Below are 13460 nucleotides of genomic sequence, written 5' to 3'. Positions count from 1 at the left end.
CAACCAACAGGGGATTATCAAGTCTATGAATGGGTCTATGAATTATCATCACATAATGATAATTATTATTTAATAATTAGAATGAATCTAGTTATATTACATTGATAATAACTATATTTCTCCCTAGGGCCGCTCTCCTAGGGTCTTGGCTGGTCCTGTGGGCAGCCACTGACATCCCAGGGGGCTGGAGAGGGCGTGCTCCGAGCCCGGCCTCCGTCTTTCCAGCGCCTGGGCTCTGCCCCTTCTCTGACCTGGGCTGTTCACCACCCCCCGACCCCCTCCGCCCCAGTGAGTGAGCAGGGAGGCCGAGTGGGCCCTCACACTCCCTGGCTGCAGTGACCTTCAGGGCGGAGAAAGACGACCAGGCCCCGCTGTCTCCACGTGAACAGGCTCTGCAGTGGCACTGGACACACGGACTGTCCCTGGTGCACCTGGCGTTCAAACCTCTTTCCTCACCATTCTAACGACCTTCCCCCGCACGTGCCACACTTCTTCCGTCTGAGTCACCCAGGGCTCCCCCTGAGGGACGCGACCAGGGCGCCGTCAGGCTCTCTTCAGACCACATGTCCTCTGGACTCAACCAACAGGGGATTATCAAGTCTATGAATGGGTCTATGAATTATCATCACATAATGATAATTATTATTTAATAATTAGAATGAATCTAGTTATATTACATTGATAATAACTATATTTAATAACATGTCTCATATTACATTAATTATATTTAACAGTGGGTCTAATTATGTTACATTAATAACAACTATATTTAATAATAGTGGGTCTAACTATTATGCAATGTAATCATGACATTTAACGACTAAACGTGTCTAACGGAATTATCATCCAATCTATGAGCGGGTCTGTGCTGCCTTCCCAGCAGGTCTGGAGCATCAGCTGCGCACGCAGCAGACGCACACTCACACGCACACGTACACGTGTGTCTTACGTATGACTTACATTTACAAACACCACTCTCCTCCTGCTGAGTAAACACACATGCTGAAGGCAACACTCTGAGCAGCAGACCACACACTGACGCCCTGGACAGGTGAGCGCCAGGGCACACGTAGCAGTCATAAGCTCCCCCCTGCCCATCTTGGGGGCCAACAGTGTGCCCCACGCTGCAGACCACTGCTCGGGTGGTGCCGCCGGCAAGGGTGGGGGACCACACAGCCGCCTCGTCCTCGGGGGCCCATCTGCCCAAACTGCTAGGTTCGCACCAACTCCCAGACCAAATGTGAAAAGCAAACTGTTAGGATACCTGGCAGCTCTCCGAGACACTGCCAACTCTATACTCTGTGGGAAAATAAAAACAGGAAGGGCGAACACCCTCTGGGATGGCAAACAGGTCTGGGGGGCCTGGAGCAGGGGTACCCCAGGGGACACAGAGTCCCGCCCAGAGACAAGCTGTGGCTGTCACACACAAGTGTGTCACTGCCCTCGGCGGGTGGGTGGCAGAGACACTGCAGACATCTCATAATATGCAGAACAGCCCCCCAACAGTGAGCTGCCTAGACCCACGGAGCCAAGAGCACGCCGAGGCCAGGACGCCATGGCTTGGAAGAGGACCTGGAAGGCTGGCTGTCCTGCCCAGTGCCACTGTGGAAGAGCTGTGTGGCCTTGGGCCGTCACCAGACTCTACAGCCGGGGAAGCACCCACTGAAGAAAGCCTTCCTGGTGGGGGGACCCCCCTCCTCCCGCCCAACCTCCCAACACCACAGCCCCCAGCCCCAGCTGCACAACAGAGCCGCCCAGTGCCCGGGCTGCATCCCACACCAGTAAATGTGACCCTCTGCAGGCCAATGCCACGCCCAGCCAGACACGGAGGCCCGTCCCACCTGCCGCAGCGCTTGGTGGCTGGCGCCTGCCCACCCCCCACCACAGAAGGTCACCCCGCGGCCTTGTGGCTGCATCTGTTCACAGTGCATCTGCACCACCTCGGACAGACGTCCTTTCTGCCTCTCCCAGTACGTATGCGGGAGCCACCCCAAGAGCTCGCTTTACCTGTGGGGCGGAGCCTCGCCGTCCTGTTAGGACACCTCCCCCACCCCAGGTCCCCCACAAAGCAGCAGCAGATGGGAGCCTTCCGACCAAGTGGCGGCCACCACTGCTGTGCCAGTTTGGGAGAGGAGGCAGCAGTAATGGGGCTTGGCCGTGCACCGCTGACTGCCAAGTAACTCGACTGGTGCTTGGGGACAGGTTCTGACCCTCCTCCGCCGGCGGCAGAGACAAAGTCACAAGGGGAAGCGCTGACCTCTGAGGGGAGGCCACAGCCTGCAGCGATCCACGGGTGGTCTAGGGGAACACGGCACTAGGTGCTGAGGGACAGTGGGGCCACCGCTCAGAGCAGTCCATGAGCTTTATTACACACACACACGGCCTTCCCTGGCCCCGCACAGCCTGCGGACGCCGCTGCTACACAGGACCCACGCAGGACGCTGAGGTCTTCGGGATTTTGTCATCAGCAAGAGAATTCACCTGTCCCTTTCAAATACTGTTTCTGAGCAGTTCCCAGGACTGACTTTTTCGTGTCCGAGACCACCTCCCACCCCCCAGCCCAATACTGACTAAGTCAATAACCTTCATACAGCCTTCTTTCAATGTAGCGTTCAAGGAGCTCTGTGCCCTAAATACAGCACGAGGCGTGACCGAGAGAACCGGTGTCTGGAGAAGCCACACCTGGTGTGTCACTGGGCCCCGGGGCCAGCCGCCTGCTCCAGGGCACAGGTGTTCTGTGCGGGTGGTGTGCCCTCGTCCAACACGGTGCCCGAGTCCTTCCGGGGACTCCCCGTCACCAGCATCCAGTGGTTCCTGGGCTTCTCCGCCCTGTGCGAGTCCAGGTGGGTGTGAGCAGCGACCTCCGCTTCCTTTCCAAAGTAGGTCCTGGGGCAGGAGAAGAGGAACACAGGTGGAGAAGCAGCTCTCTGCACGCAGCCTGTGCGCCCGCAAGCCTCACCCCATTGGGCACCCTGCGGGGGAGGGGGGCCCATGGTGGCTTAAAACCACTCGAGACGCAGGGACTTCTGTAATGGAAGGGGCTCTGACTGGACCTCTGTCTCCGGCGAAGTCCCACGCACAGCGCCCCCTCGTGGAAGGGCTGCCTGGTGTGCTGCCGCACTTCAGATGGCACCCCTCTGCTGAGCTTCACCCCCCCCACCCCCGGGTGGCGCCCACGGTGCCCTGCAACACAGTACCTTAAAAAAAGGTGCCGGTGAGCCGCCAGCCCCCGATTCGTGTGGCAGTGATTGATGAGAATTTTGCTGTTTGCCTTTAAAAATAAGGAAGAGTGTTATCTGCATTATGAGTTAAGGCCTCCAACCTCCCGAAAGCAAGCATCTGTGAATGCACTGCACACTCACCTCAACTTACTCAAACGCACACCCGGACTGACTCGGGGGGCAAAACGTGACAGACGGAGGGGACGCACCACCATAGACGTGGCAGGCGAAACATCACACAGGCACCCCGCCCACCTGGACACGGTCTCGGACCGTGAGACGTGGTCAGAGGTGTGGTTGTGCAGGTGCGGTGAGAATACCCCTAATGTCAGTGCTCGCCACCCCACTCAGGCACGCATTGTCACCACCCCAGCTCCACACATGAGGACAGCGAGGCACTGACCACCTCGCTCTCGCAAACACAGGGCAATCCCACAGACAGTGAGGCTGGGTGAGGGCCAGCCGAACAGGGGAAGTGTCTCAAGTGTGCATCACCGTGGACCATGAGTGGACTGTCCACACGTGAGACAGAGCCTTGTGACCTGGGTCCGGGGTGGGGCTTGGGGGTGGGAGCTTCAGAGCAGGGGGTGGGGCCTTCCTGGACAGCCACCGAAGCAGGCCAACCCTTTGTAACCGCACTCTCCCACCGACTTCTAACAACTCTGCCCTCAGGATGCCTTCCCGCCCTCGGCACTGCTCCGGGTCCACCAGCCCTGCCTCCTCACCAGGCCCGCACTGCGGTCCATCCTGCAGGGCCCAGGGTCCTCAGACACCCAACAGCGAAGACAGAAAGATGCTGCCTGTGGGACCACCGTGTTCACCCACATGGACACCCTACTCTCCCTTCACTTGCCCACGATGCCCCAGTGTCTTTAAACCTGAGGACACAGCGTCAGCAACCGTATGACCTCAGGTCAGAGCCCCCAGCCCGTCCTCAGGGCCAGGGCCCGGGGTTTTCCCACAGCTCTGTAGAGGATTCCACAGAGCAGGCAGAGTTGAGAAGCATCGGTGCAGAACGCTGCCACAGGGCAAGACGGTGCCCTCCAAGCTCGAGACACAAACGCAGGGACAAAGAGAGGGAGAAAACGCAGGCACACGAGGTCTTGGAGCCACCACGAGCCTCCCCCCACGGCACGGTGCACCCCTCTGCCTTCCCCAGCTGTGCTCACCGGGATGGGGAAGCCTTCGTGCTCCAGGCGCAGCTGGGGGTCGGGGAAGGCCGCCTGCCAGCAGTTCAGGTAGGAGACTTCATCTGTCAGGTACACCTCCTGGAGCCAGGACCTCTTGGACGACTTCAGCAGGGTTCTGTGGTCACTTGATAAATACAACTGCAAAGGACAGCAAGCAGATAAACACGCTCCACTACTGGAAAATCTGGGAAATAGGAAGCGATCAGCTGGCTGATGGCAAGCGTGCCAAAAACGATCCTCATGACCCCTGTTCTCAACGACCGTATGAGGAGGTCCACTTCCCCTCCACCCCAGAAAGCCCGCCCTGGATTCCGTGCACCAGAGACTGCTGTCCCCTCCGGGGTGCTGCACGCACCTCCTGCTCCGTCCTCAGCCCCGTCCCCACTCCCTCCTCTTTCTCAGGGCACTGGGTCTGTATCAGCGTGCATTTGTTTATTACAAAGAATGTTGCATGAAGCTTGTTGTGGAAGTGAAGTGACGAAATTTTATCAGTAAATACAATTTTTTTAAAATAAATCAATCCCAAATGGACCAAAGAATAAACTTAAGGAAAACTTAAATTTTACACATCTAGCAGTTAAAACAAGTTTTTCTTTTTATTGTATCTTTGGCACAGACTTGAAAGGCTCTGGGCAATGGAAGGAATTACAAAGGAAAACGTCCATAGATTTTACTCAGAAATAAAATAGGAACAGCTACAACTTGAAAGCCAAGTAGCAAGTGGGAGGATGTGTCAGCAACGGACATGACGGAATGTTATGAAAACCGAAAGGGGTAACCAACCAAAGAGCAGGCGATTCACAGCAGACAGGAGGTGGCGGAGGGAGGGGGAAAAGAAGGAAGGGAGAAAGGAGGAAAAAACGAAAAGAAAAAAAAGACACCTAACATTGTAGCACTTGTCATCTTTCCTGTGTCTGGAACCCACTCCCTCTCCCTTGAAGGAGAGGGCCGAACGTGGAGTGCTGATCTCTGGATAAGAAAGACGATGTGGGCTCACTGCCCTCTTTTGACCACCTGGTGACTCTGCTAACTTATAACATTTAAAATCAGTAGTGGGTCGCCCCGGCAAGTGTGGCTCAGTTGGTTGGAGCACTGTCCCTTAACCAAAGGGTCGCAGTTCAATTCCTGGTCAGGGCACGTGCCTGGGATTCAGGTTTGGTCCCCCGTCTGGGCCCATATCCCCAGTCTGGGTGTGCAAATCCCCGGTCCGGATGCGTACAGGACGTAACCAATCGATGCTTCTCTCTCTCCCTTCTTCTCTCTTTCTAAAAGCAATAAAATCCTCAGGTGAGGATGAAAAATTTAAAGAAGTAAATAAACCCAGGCAGTAGCCCAGCAAAAACACTACGGTGCCAGCTCTGCCACTCTGCAACTGAGTGACGCGGAGCTCGGCCCTCCGCCTTCCTGTGCCTCGGTCTCTCGAGCAGGAGAAGAGGGATGCCCGCGTCTCCATCAGAGTTTCTGGAGGAGGGAGTTCCCGCACACGAAGCACCCACGCATGCAGTAAGGTGCAATACCCCACTTTTACAGACGAGAGAGACTCAAAAAGGCTAACAACTTACCAGAGTCCCATCCCCTAGGCACATGTCCCAGCCGGAATTCAAGCCCAAATTTCCCTGGTTCTGTTTCTCCCCTGACCCCCCAGGCAGAGGTAAAGATTGAGGAGTTACGCTGATTTACGCAAACTTAGGCAGTTTGACAGTAAAAAGTAAAAAACGTTGACCGACCTAGCACTGGTGACATTAAACAGCTGTCAGATTATCATCATGTAATTTAATCACTCAATTTAGAGGTGAAAGCGGTATGCATTTTTCCTTTTGCCAGCTGCATCGAGAATAAGGCCTTCTCCACCTTAAGGGTGTATTTTTCCAAGTGAGGAGGGGGAACGGGCCCACAGCTGCCTGTGAAGAGCCGCAAGGACGGAGCCCAGGCCTGCAGTTCTCTGTCCACTTCAGCAGGTGACCGCTGGCTCACACGGAAACACACGACACGACGACTCACCATGGTGTCGTCAAATCCCCTCACGATCCCGAGGCGGAAGTTCTGCCCAAATCGAAGGACGTCACCGGTGGCGGCTGGCTCTGCACTGTCCGAGAAGAGGAGGTCTGATGTCACCTCTCTGGGTGAGCACCCTCCCACAGCTCTGTTCTCCAGATGTGTAGTATTGCTCATGATTTTCCTGGTTAAGTACACTCATGTACCACATCTGAATTACCTCAACCAAAGGTCTTTCTTTTGGTCTTCAAGTCCAGCCAGCACCCCACACCCTGCCTTCCAACACAGCTGGTACATGGAACACCCCGCACCGTCAGCCTTGAGGGCACTGAGCAGGGCACCCTGCCCCACACTGAGGAACTGGGTCAGGGGCACTTGTGTCAGAAACGAGGTAAGAATTTTGGAAAAATTTAATATAGTCCTCTCTCTTAATCCTCCAGGAAAAAGAAGTTGTTTTCATGTAAATTACCTGTATTCAAAATAAGACTAAATTAAAGATTTAAAGAGGCTGGGCCCTGGCTGGTGTGGTTCAGTGGATTGAGCACTGGCCTACAAACCAGAAGGTCGCTGGTTCGAAACCCAGTCACGGCACAGGCCTGGGTTGCAGGCCAGGTCCCCAGTAGGGGGCATGTGAGAGGCAACCACACACTGATGTTTCTCTCTCTCTCCTCCCCTCTCTCTAAAAATAAATAAATAAACTCTTTTAAAAAATAAAAACTTCGAGGACTGGCTATATTCCTGTGATATAAATACAGCCATCACAATTTAGTAGCTAAGTGAAAGCAGTGTTTTTAATTGTAATTTTCGAAATCTCCCCAAGTACATCTATAATGAACGATGAATTTTTACATAGTAACCCCCCTATGACGCACCCTTGCATTCCACAATGCGTTTCTGGTGTGAAAACATGGCAACGTGAAAAACGACGAGAGCCCTCAAAGGGGCTCCAGGCCCTCAGGGGTGTTATTAGGAAAACCCACTTTGCTTCTAAAAGAATATGAGATCAGTTCCCTGGATGCGACGCCCTTGAACGTGAGCGTGTTGACCTGAACACAAACTTCAACTTCCTGATCTTCCCAGTAAAGGGCCGGTGGAGGCCCCCGGACTGTGACTCCCAGGCCAACAAAGCGAGAACACTCACAGGGCTTCCGCCTCCAATCAGCCCAGCTCCAATCCGGGACGTCCGTAAGCTACAAGCGAAAACAGACATTTCTGACAAAATTTTAAAAATCTTTACCTCAAAATGACGAAAGTGTTTCTGCCCACCGGGATATTGGTTGGCGCCACGCTCAGGCCACAGGGCACCTCAGGCGTGTCACTCAGGTGGGCTCTGATCTCATCGGGGGCCAAACACAGGCTCAGGTCCCCTCTGAGAGACAGATCAGCTTCGGTCTCAGGATAATCCGGGTTCACAAGCATCACGCTGTCGCCGTGGTGAATGTGTCCGTCCTTAGATATGGAGAGCTGAACCTACAATGGAAACCATCCAAACCATGCGGTTCCTGAACGGCCAGTGCCCAGGCTGCCTCCGACGGACTCTCTCCTCCTCAGAGTCAGACCAGCTCAATTCCCTCGAACCCCAGTCTTCCTTTTCCTGCCACCAACCTGCTCATGGAAGCCCCCAATAACCCAGAAGTACAATGAAACTGATGGAAAAATCACACAGGTTGAGTCCATCATTCACTTATTCAACATTGACTGAACTCTCTCCAGTGTCAACTGAAGAGCATTTCCTTTTTCTAACCCATGTATTAATGTAATTATTTCTTTTTTTTTAAAGATTTTATTTATTTATGTATCTTTAGAGGGGAAGGAGAGAGGGAGAGAAACATTAATGTATGGTTGCCTTTTGTGCATCCCCTGCTGGGAGTTGGCCTGCAGGGAACCGGCCTGCAACCCAGGAATGTGCCCTGACTGGGAATTGAACCGTGATCCTCTGGTTCACAGGCCTGTGCTAATGTAATTATTTCTTAATGGAGGTTAACATAATTAACAGCAAACTTCTCTGAAGTTTCTGAAATCCTTGGGAATTTTGAACATTGCGGGTTTCCAATCTAAAGAGAAAAACTGGTACTTTCCAAATAACTCGTTTACAGAATTCTCACTTGTTTAATATACACTCACACTTGACTCAACAGAATTTTGAAAACGGTATTTGGAGTTAAAATTACCGGTCTCAGAAGGCTCTCTTTCAGTCTTATGCTTCTCTGTATGAGAAGCTGCCCCTTATCCCTCTTCTCTAAGAAGTCTTTCATGAGCTCCTGGGGAAAAACAAAACAAAAACACCAGTGAAACACAAAGAGCCCTAAATAACACAGGTACTGAGAACAGAAAAAGAAGTGTGAGCATCATGCAAAGGATGAAAATTTCTGTGGTATTACTTTAATATTTTTATTTCCTTGCACAGTGTTTAGAAAAATGACAAAGGCACGAAAAGGAAGAGCCACCTGTAATAACTCACCTAGCGCCAGGCAGGGGCAACACTTGGAGGCATGTGGCCTCCACTAAGGTCCTCAGGTGGTCTGATGCTTGACACTGAAAGACCCTCCCCCACCAAGCCTGCTACAGGAATGGCCCAGGGCCTCCAGAGTCAGGGGAAGGTTGGGAACAAGGTCACCACAGAGACATTTGGGACAGCACGTGTGACACGTGAGGGGGGGCGGTATTTCTGTTTAGAGCCGGCCTCCTCACCTAGACTGCAGCCTCTGGGACTATAGTCTCCAGGAAACAAAGGGAAAAGAACTCATAGGGGCTCCAGAGTAAGGGGAGGCGCAGGTGGAAGGCTGGGGGTTGGGAGGACTTGAGGGTCAAGGTACCAAGTCTGAGAGGCCAAAGAACCTAAGGAAAGAGTAAAAGAGCAGAGGCCTGGGTTTGTGAGACCTCAGGTGATTCCTGGATAGTCAGTGAGGGGCACGCGAGGTGTGCTAAGGGGGGAAAGGGCCTTGGGTGCTCAAAGTCCACCCACACTTAGGAAATGCCTGCAGGTCCCGGAGCAGCAGGGGCGCCGCCCAGCCACATCCTCACCTCTTCCAAGTAGACGTCCTCATTCCAGTTGCCCATCCGGACCCCGTGACCATATAAGTTCTGCGCCATCCCTTTCCCGGGTTGCTGCTGTTAGCGTCCCCGTCGCCATGACGACCAGGTCCCCTACGATTGGCCAAGGCACCGGCCCTGTCAGCCAATGAGAGACAGCACATGAGTTGCGGAGGCCACACCCCGGGAGCTATGGCTCCGTACCTGCCCTACTTGGCGTTTAACTGTCTAGCAGGCGGGAGAACAGGAGCCTGGCGACCCGGTTGTCCTAACTGCTCTCTGGAGAGAAACGTGAAACTACTTTTCTTCCAGACCCTGAATGCGAACTGTACTAGGAGGGTGTCCCTTCTTGTTACGGCCTCAGAGGAACGGTAACAGGAAGCCACGGCTTGTTTGCAGCCTGTTTATAACCTGCAGCAGCACCAATCTCACCCTAATAGTAGAATAATACGGGCTCAGTGTAAAACTCGAAATGGCACAGAGGCGGGGGGAGGGGGTTACTCAGAGTCTCACTGCCTCAAAAGAAACACACATACCACGTTAGCAAATTTCTATTTACGTGTTTGTGAGGTGGTTCATATTTTTATAGGCTCAACAGCATTTTCTCTCCCTCTCCCGCTCTCCAAGTACAAAGACAAACCTAGGATGTGCAAGAACTCGTGATTAAACCAGAATGTGCAGGAGCCAGCATGTTAAAAGGCTATTTCATGAAGAGAAGGAATGAACAAACGGTTTCCACAGAACGGTTTCCTGGAGCTGGGGTGACGCTGGCTGAGTGCATGGCGTGTGCACTCAGACAGGATGGAGACAGGACAAGGGGGCCTTTCTCGTCCGAGCACACGGGTCCTTCAGGAAGGCTGAAGAGCGGCCACGAGCAGTCAGAGAAGGGGCACGGGTTTAAGGAAAGACCCCACTCTGCCTCGGGTTGGAGACTGACACTCAGGAGGTGCACGGGGGAGGGGGGGTTGTTGGAGGAGGGGGACTTTCCAGCTGAGCTTGAAGGGCGGGAGTTTGGAAACGGTCTCACATACCCATGGGTCCGCCAGCTCCGTTAGGGCAGCGCCACATCCTAAGACTACCTGCCTCCAACCTGAAGAACCTCCTTTGGTTTTCTTGTAAAGCGGGTCTATCAGCATCGCCTTCTCATGTTTTTTCCTTACCTGCTTATTGCACCTTCATTTTTAACACAGTTTTACTGGGTACTAAGACTTTCCTCAGTTTTTTCTTTCAACAGGTTGAATATGCCATCCTCCTGCCTTCTGGCTTCCTCTTCTCTAGTAAGAACTCAGATCTTAAGCTTATCCAGGTTGCCTTGGGGGCCTGCTAAGTGTCTCACACAGGCTCTTGCTGCTTTCAAGATGTCCTCCGCCCTTGACTTTCATTATTCTGACTGTGGTCTGGGAGACCGTCTCTGTGTGTCTAGCTTTGTGGACTCTGCCGAGCCTCGTGGAGGTACAGACTGCTGGTTTTATTTCTATCAATCTTGGGGTTTGCCATTCTTTCCTGTTCCTCTCCATCCCTCTTCTCATTCTGGGACTCCTATTACATGTATGTTAGTATGCTTAATAGTGTCCTCATTTCTCTAAGGCTGTATTCATTTTTTTTCCTCCGGTCTTCAAATTGCATGATTTCTACTGATTTATCTTCCCATTTGCTCATTTCTTCTTCTGCCAAGACCATCTGCCTAGTAAATTTTTCATTTTGGTTAGAATACTTTTCAACTCCCGAATTTCCCCTGGGTTCTTTTATCATTTTGTTCTTGATATCCTACACTTGCCAAGACATGGTCACCACATCTTCCTTAAATTCTTTTTTTTTTAAGATTTTATTTATTTTTATTTTTAGCGGGGAAAGGAAGGAGAGAGAGAGAAATATCAATGTATGGCTGCCTCCAGTGTGTCCCCTGCCGGGAACTGGCCTGCAACCCAGGCATGTGCCCTGACTGGGAATCAAACCGTGATGGTGCGGTTCACAGGCCCGCGCTCAATCCACTGAGCTACACCAGCCAGGGCATCTTCCTTAAATTCTTTAATCGTGGTTTCCCTGACTTCTTTGAACCCGTTCTATAACAACTGCCCTGAGGTATCTGTCTGCCGAGTTCAACAGTCGGGCCCTTCTCAAAGCCCATCTTTCCCTCTGTGTAGGGGTCACATTTTCCTGTTTCTTGGCCGGTCTTAAATTGTTTTCTGAATACTGAACACTGTAAGAACAGCATGTGGACTGGGTATATGGATACCTCACCCCGATACTTGTTGTTTGCTCATCTGCTTAGGCTTCTGTTGCTCAGTGACCTCAGCTGAATCAGCTGAGTGAGGCCTACTCCCCGGCAGCGCGCGGCCCTCTGACGCCACCACACAGGGGTGAGGCGGGAGCGCCCAGAGTCCCCCGGCCCCCTAAAGGAGTCTCCTGATACACAAAATAATGTAGGGAAGGATCTCACAACTTACAGCACAGGTGGATTTCAAATCCAGGTGATAATACCAAAACTGTAAACAAACATTTAGGGAGTTGTTTTAAAGCATATTTTACAAATTTTGAAGAAAATTATGTTTAAAAATATGTAAATGGTTATTTTAAGTATAGAAAATTTTAAATTTACATTCCTCAGAAGACCTCCAAGCTAAGATGTAAACAGAAATGCACTCTTACGTTGCAAGTCACTAAGCAGCTGACTCAAGCTCTCATTCAGCAAGACAGATCTTCAGCTCAAGCCACAGACCCCTCCCTGCGTGGACATGAGTTTCACATAAACCGGGTATGCACTGGGAGACTTACTTGCTTTTTTTCTTTTCATGATTTCATGAGACTTTTGGAAAAATTTAACTGGAGCCTTTTGTTACTTACTTGTGAAACATCTGGCAGGAAAAGCCAAAGAAATACTTGGACAGATCATTTTTAGAAAAGAGAAGTGGGACAAAGTTCAGATATTGGGAAAGAGAAATGAATGAGAGCTATTAACCCTAGACGCAAGTCACTTTCAGGGTGCTGAAAATCAGTGTTTAAGCCGTCAGTGGATGACAAATGTGGTAAGTCATCAGAGTGCAGCACAGAGAAATCGGGACTGAGGTCCTCTTGCTCAGCTGGGGAAAGCGCGTCTGCCTCTGAGCCTCGTACCCTCACTGACAAGAGTGGGGTGAGGATGACTTTCCTGGTAACTCGAAAGCATTCCCAACGTAGTCCGCAATGTAAACAGAGGCAGCGGCTCTGGGCACAGCGCTGCCTCACCTTATCGGACGCCCTGAAAATAAGACAACTCCAAATTCCATATCGAGGATATTATACCAAGGAGATATTTACTTTAATGGATAAAAACTGCAAAGAACCCCCCAAAACCCCAAAATGCCACATGGGGTTTGGCACCAGGAGCTAGAAAGAGCCCCGTGGCCTGCCTGAGAGCAAGAAGAAAGCAAGTGTCCCATCAGACAGCTGGCACCCAGTGGCGGGGGCGGGGTGACTGGGAGAACGGGGGCTTCCTGGGGAAGACAGGCCTTCCGGCTGGCACTCCAGACCTCTGACAGCGGGAGGCTTTGGGGGACTCAGACTTCGGGAGTACATCACCGGAAATCACTTTGAATCGCTGCTCCTTCCAGTGAGGGAGCCCCTTTTCCAACAGCAGCAAGACAGAACTCAATCCCATAAAATACACCAAAGTGGGTGGTCTTACAGCTGGCAGAAATGGCGAACCCCCAAACGCCCACCCTGTCCCCTGGAGGACCCTACGCATCTGCAGCGGGCAGTGGGAACCACTGATGGAGTTTCACAGGAAAGAAAATCGAGGCTTTCAGGGCGGGAGCCGGTTCCGAGGGCTACGGGCTCTGTGTGGGGGGCAAGCAGGGCTGGAGTCAACGCCACTGCCTCTCAGCCCAAGGCTTTGCTTGCCAGCTCTCACTGGTCCACACCCGGGGACCCGGGCGGGGGGGCGGGGCACTGCTCCAGTTTACCACTGACCTGTTAATCTCATCCTCTGGTCAGAAGAAAGTTCTGGCCTTTATGGCTTCAGAAAGATTATCAACAGAAGCAT

At 52.2% G+C, this 13460-nt stretch overlaps 1 protein-coding gene across 3 annotated transcripts; it reads right to left on the bottom strand.

Moving 5' to 3' along the window:
* Positions 1-2324: 2324 nt before the first annotated feature.
* On the bottom strand, positions 2325-9594 carry CFAP161 (cilia and flagella associated protein 161). Of its 3 annotated transcripts, none has more exons than XM_037053497.1 (7): positions 9431-9594; positions 8578-8667; positions 7644-7876; positions 6413-6497; positions 4391-4549; positions 3198-3271; positions 2325-2886 (listed from the first exon to the last, which is right to left on the bottom strand). In XM_037053497.1, the coding sequence occupies exons 1-7, from the start codon at positions 9497-9499 to the stop codon at positions 2691-2693; spliced, it is 906 nt and encodes a 301-aa protein (XP_036909392.1). In that variant the 5' UTR covers positions 9500-9594; the 3' UTR covers positions 2325-2690. The 3 variants fall into 3 exon arrangements, with proteins under 3 accessions (XP_036909392.1, XP_036909393.1, XP_036909394.1); XM_037053498.1 differs by lacking the exon at positions 9431-9594 and adding an exon at positions 8868-8921; XM_037053499.1 differs by lacking the exon at positions 8578-8667.
* Positions 9595-13460: the final 3866 nt, after the last annotated feature.

The sequence above is a fragment of the Sturnira hondurensis genome, unplaced genomic scaffold (genome assembly GCF_014824575.4).
Source record: "Sturnira hondurensis isolate 20B ecotype Veracruz unplaced genomic scaffold, ASM1482457v3 Scaffold0007865, whole genome shotgun sequence".
Lineage (NCBI taxonomy): Eukaryota > Metazoa > Chordata > Mammalia > Chiroptera > Phyllostomidae > Sturnira > Sturnira hondurensis.
The sequence above is the reverse complement of the archived record's forward strand: the minus strand, read 5'-3'. Positions and strand labels throughout refer to the sequence as shown.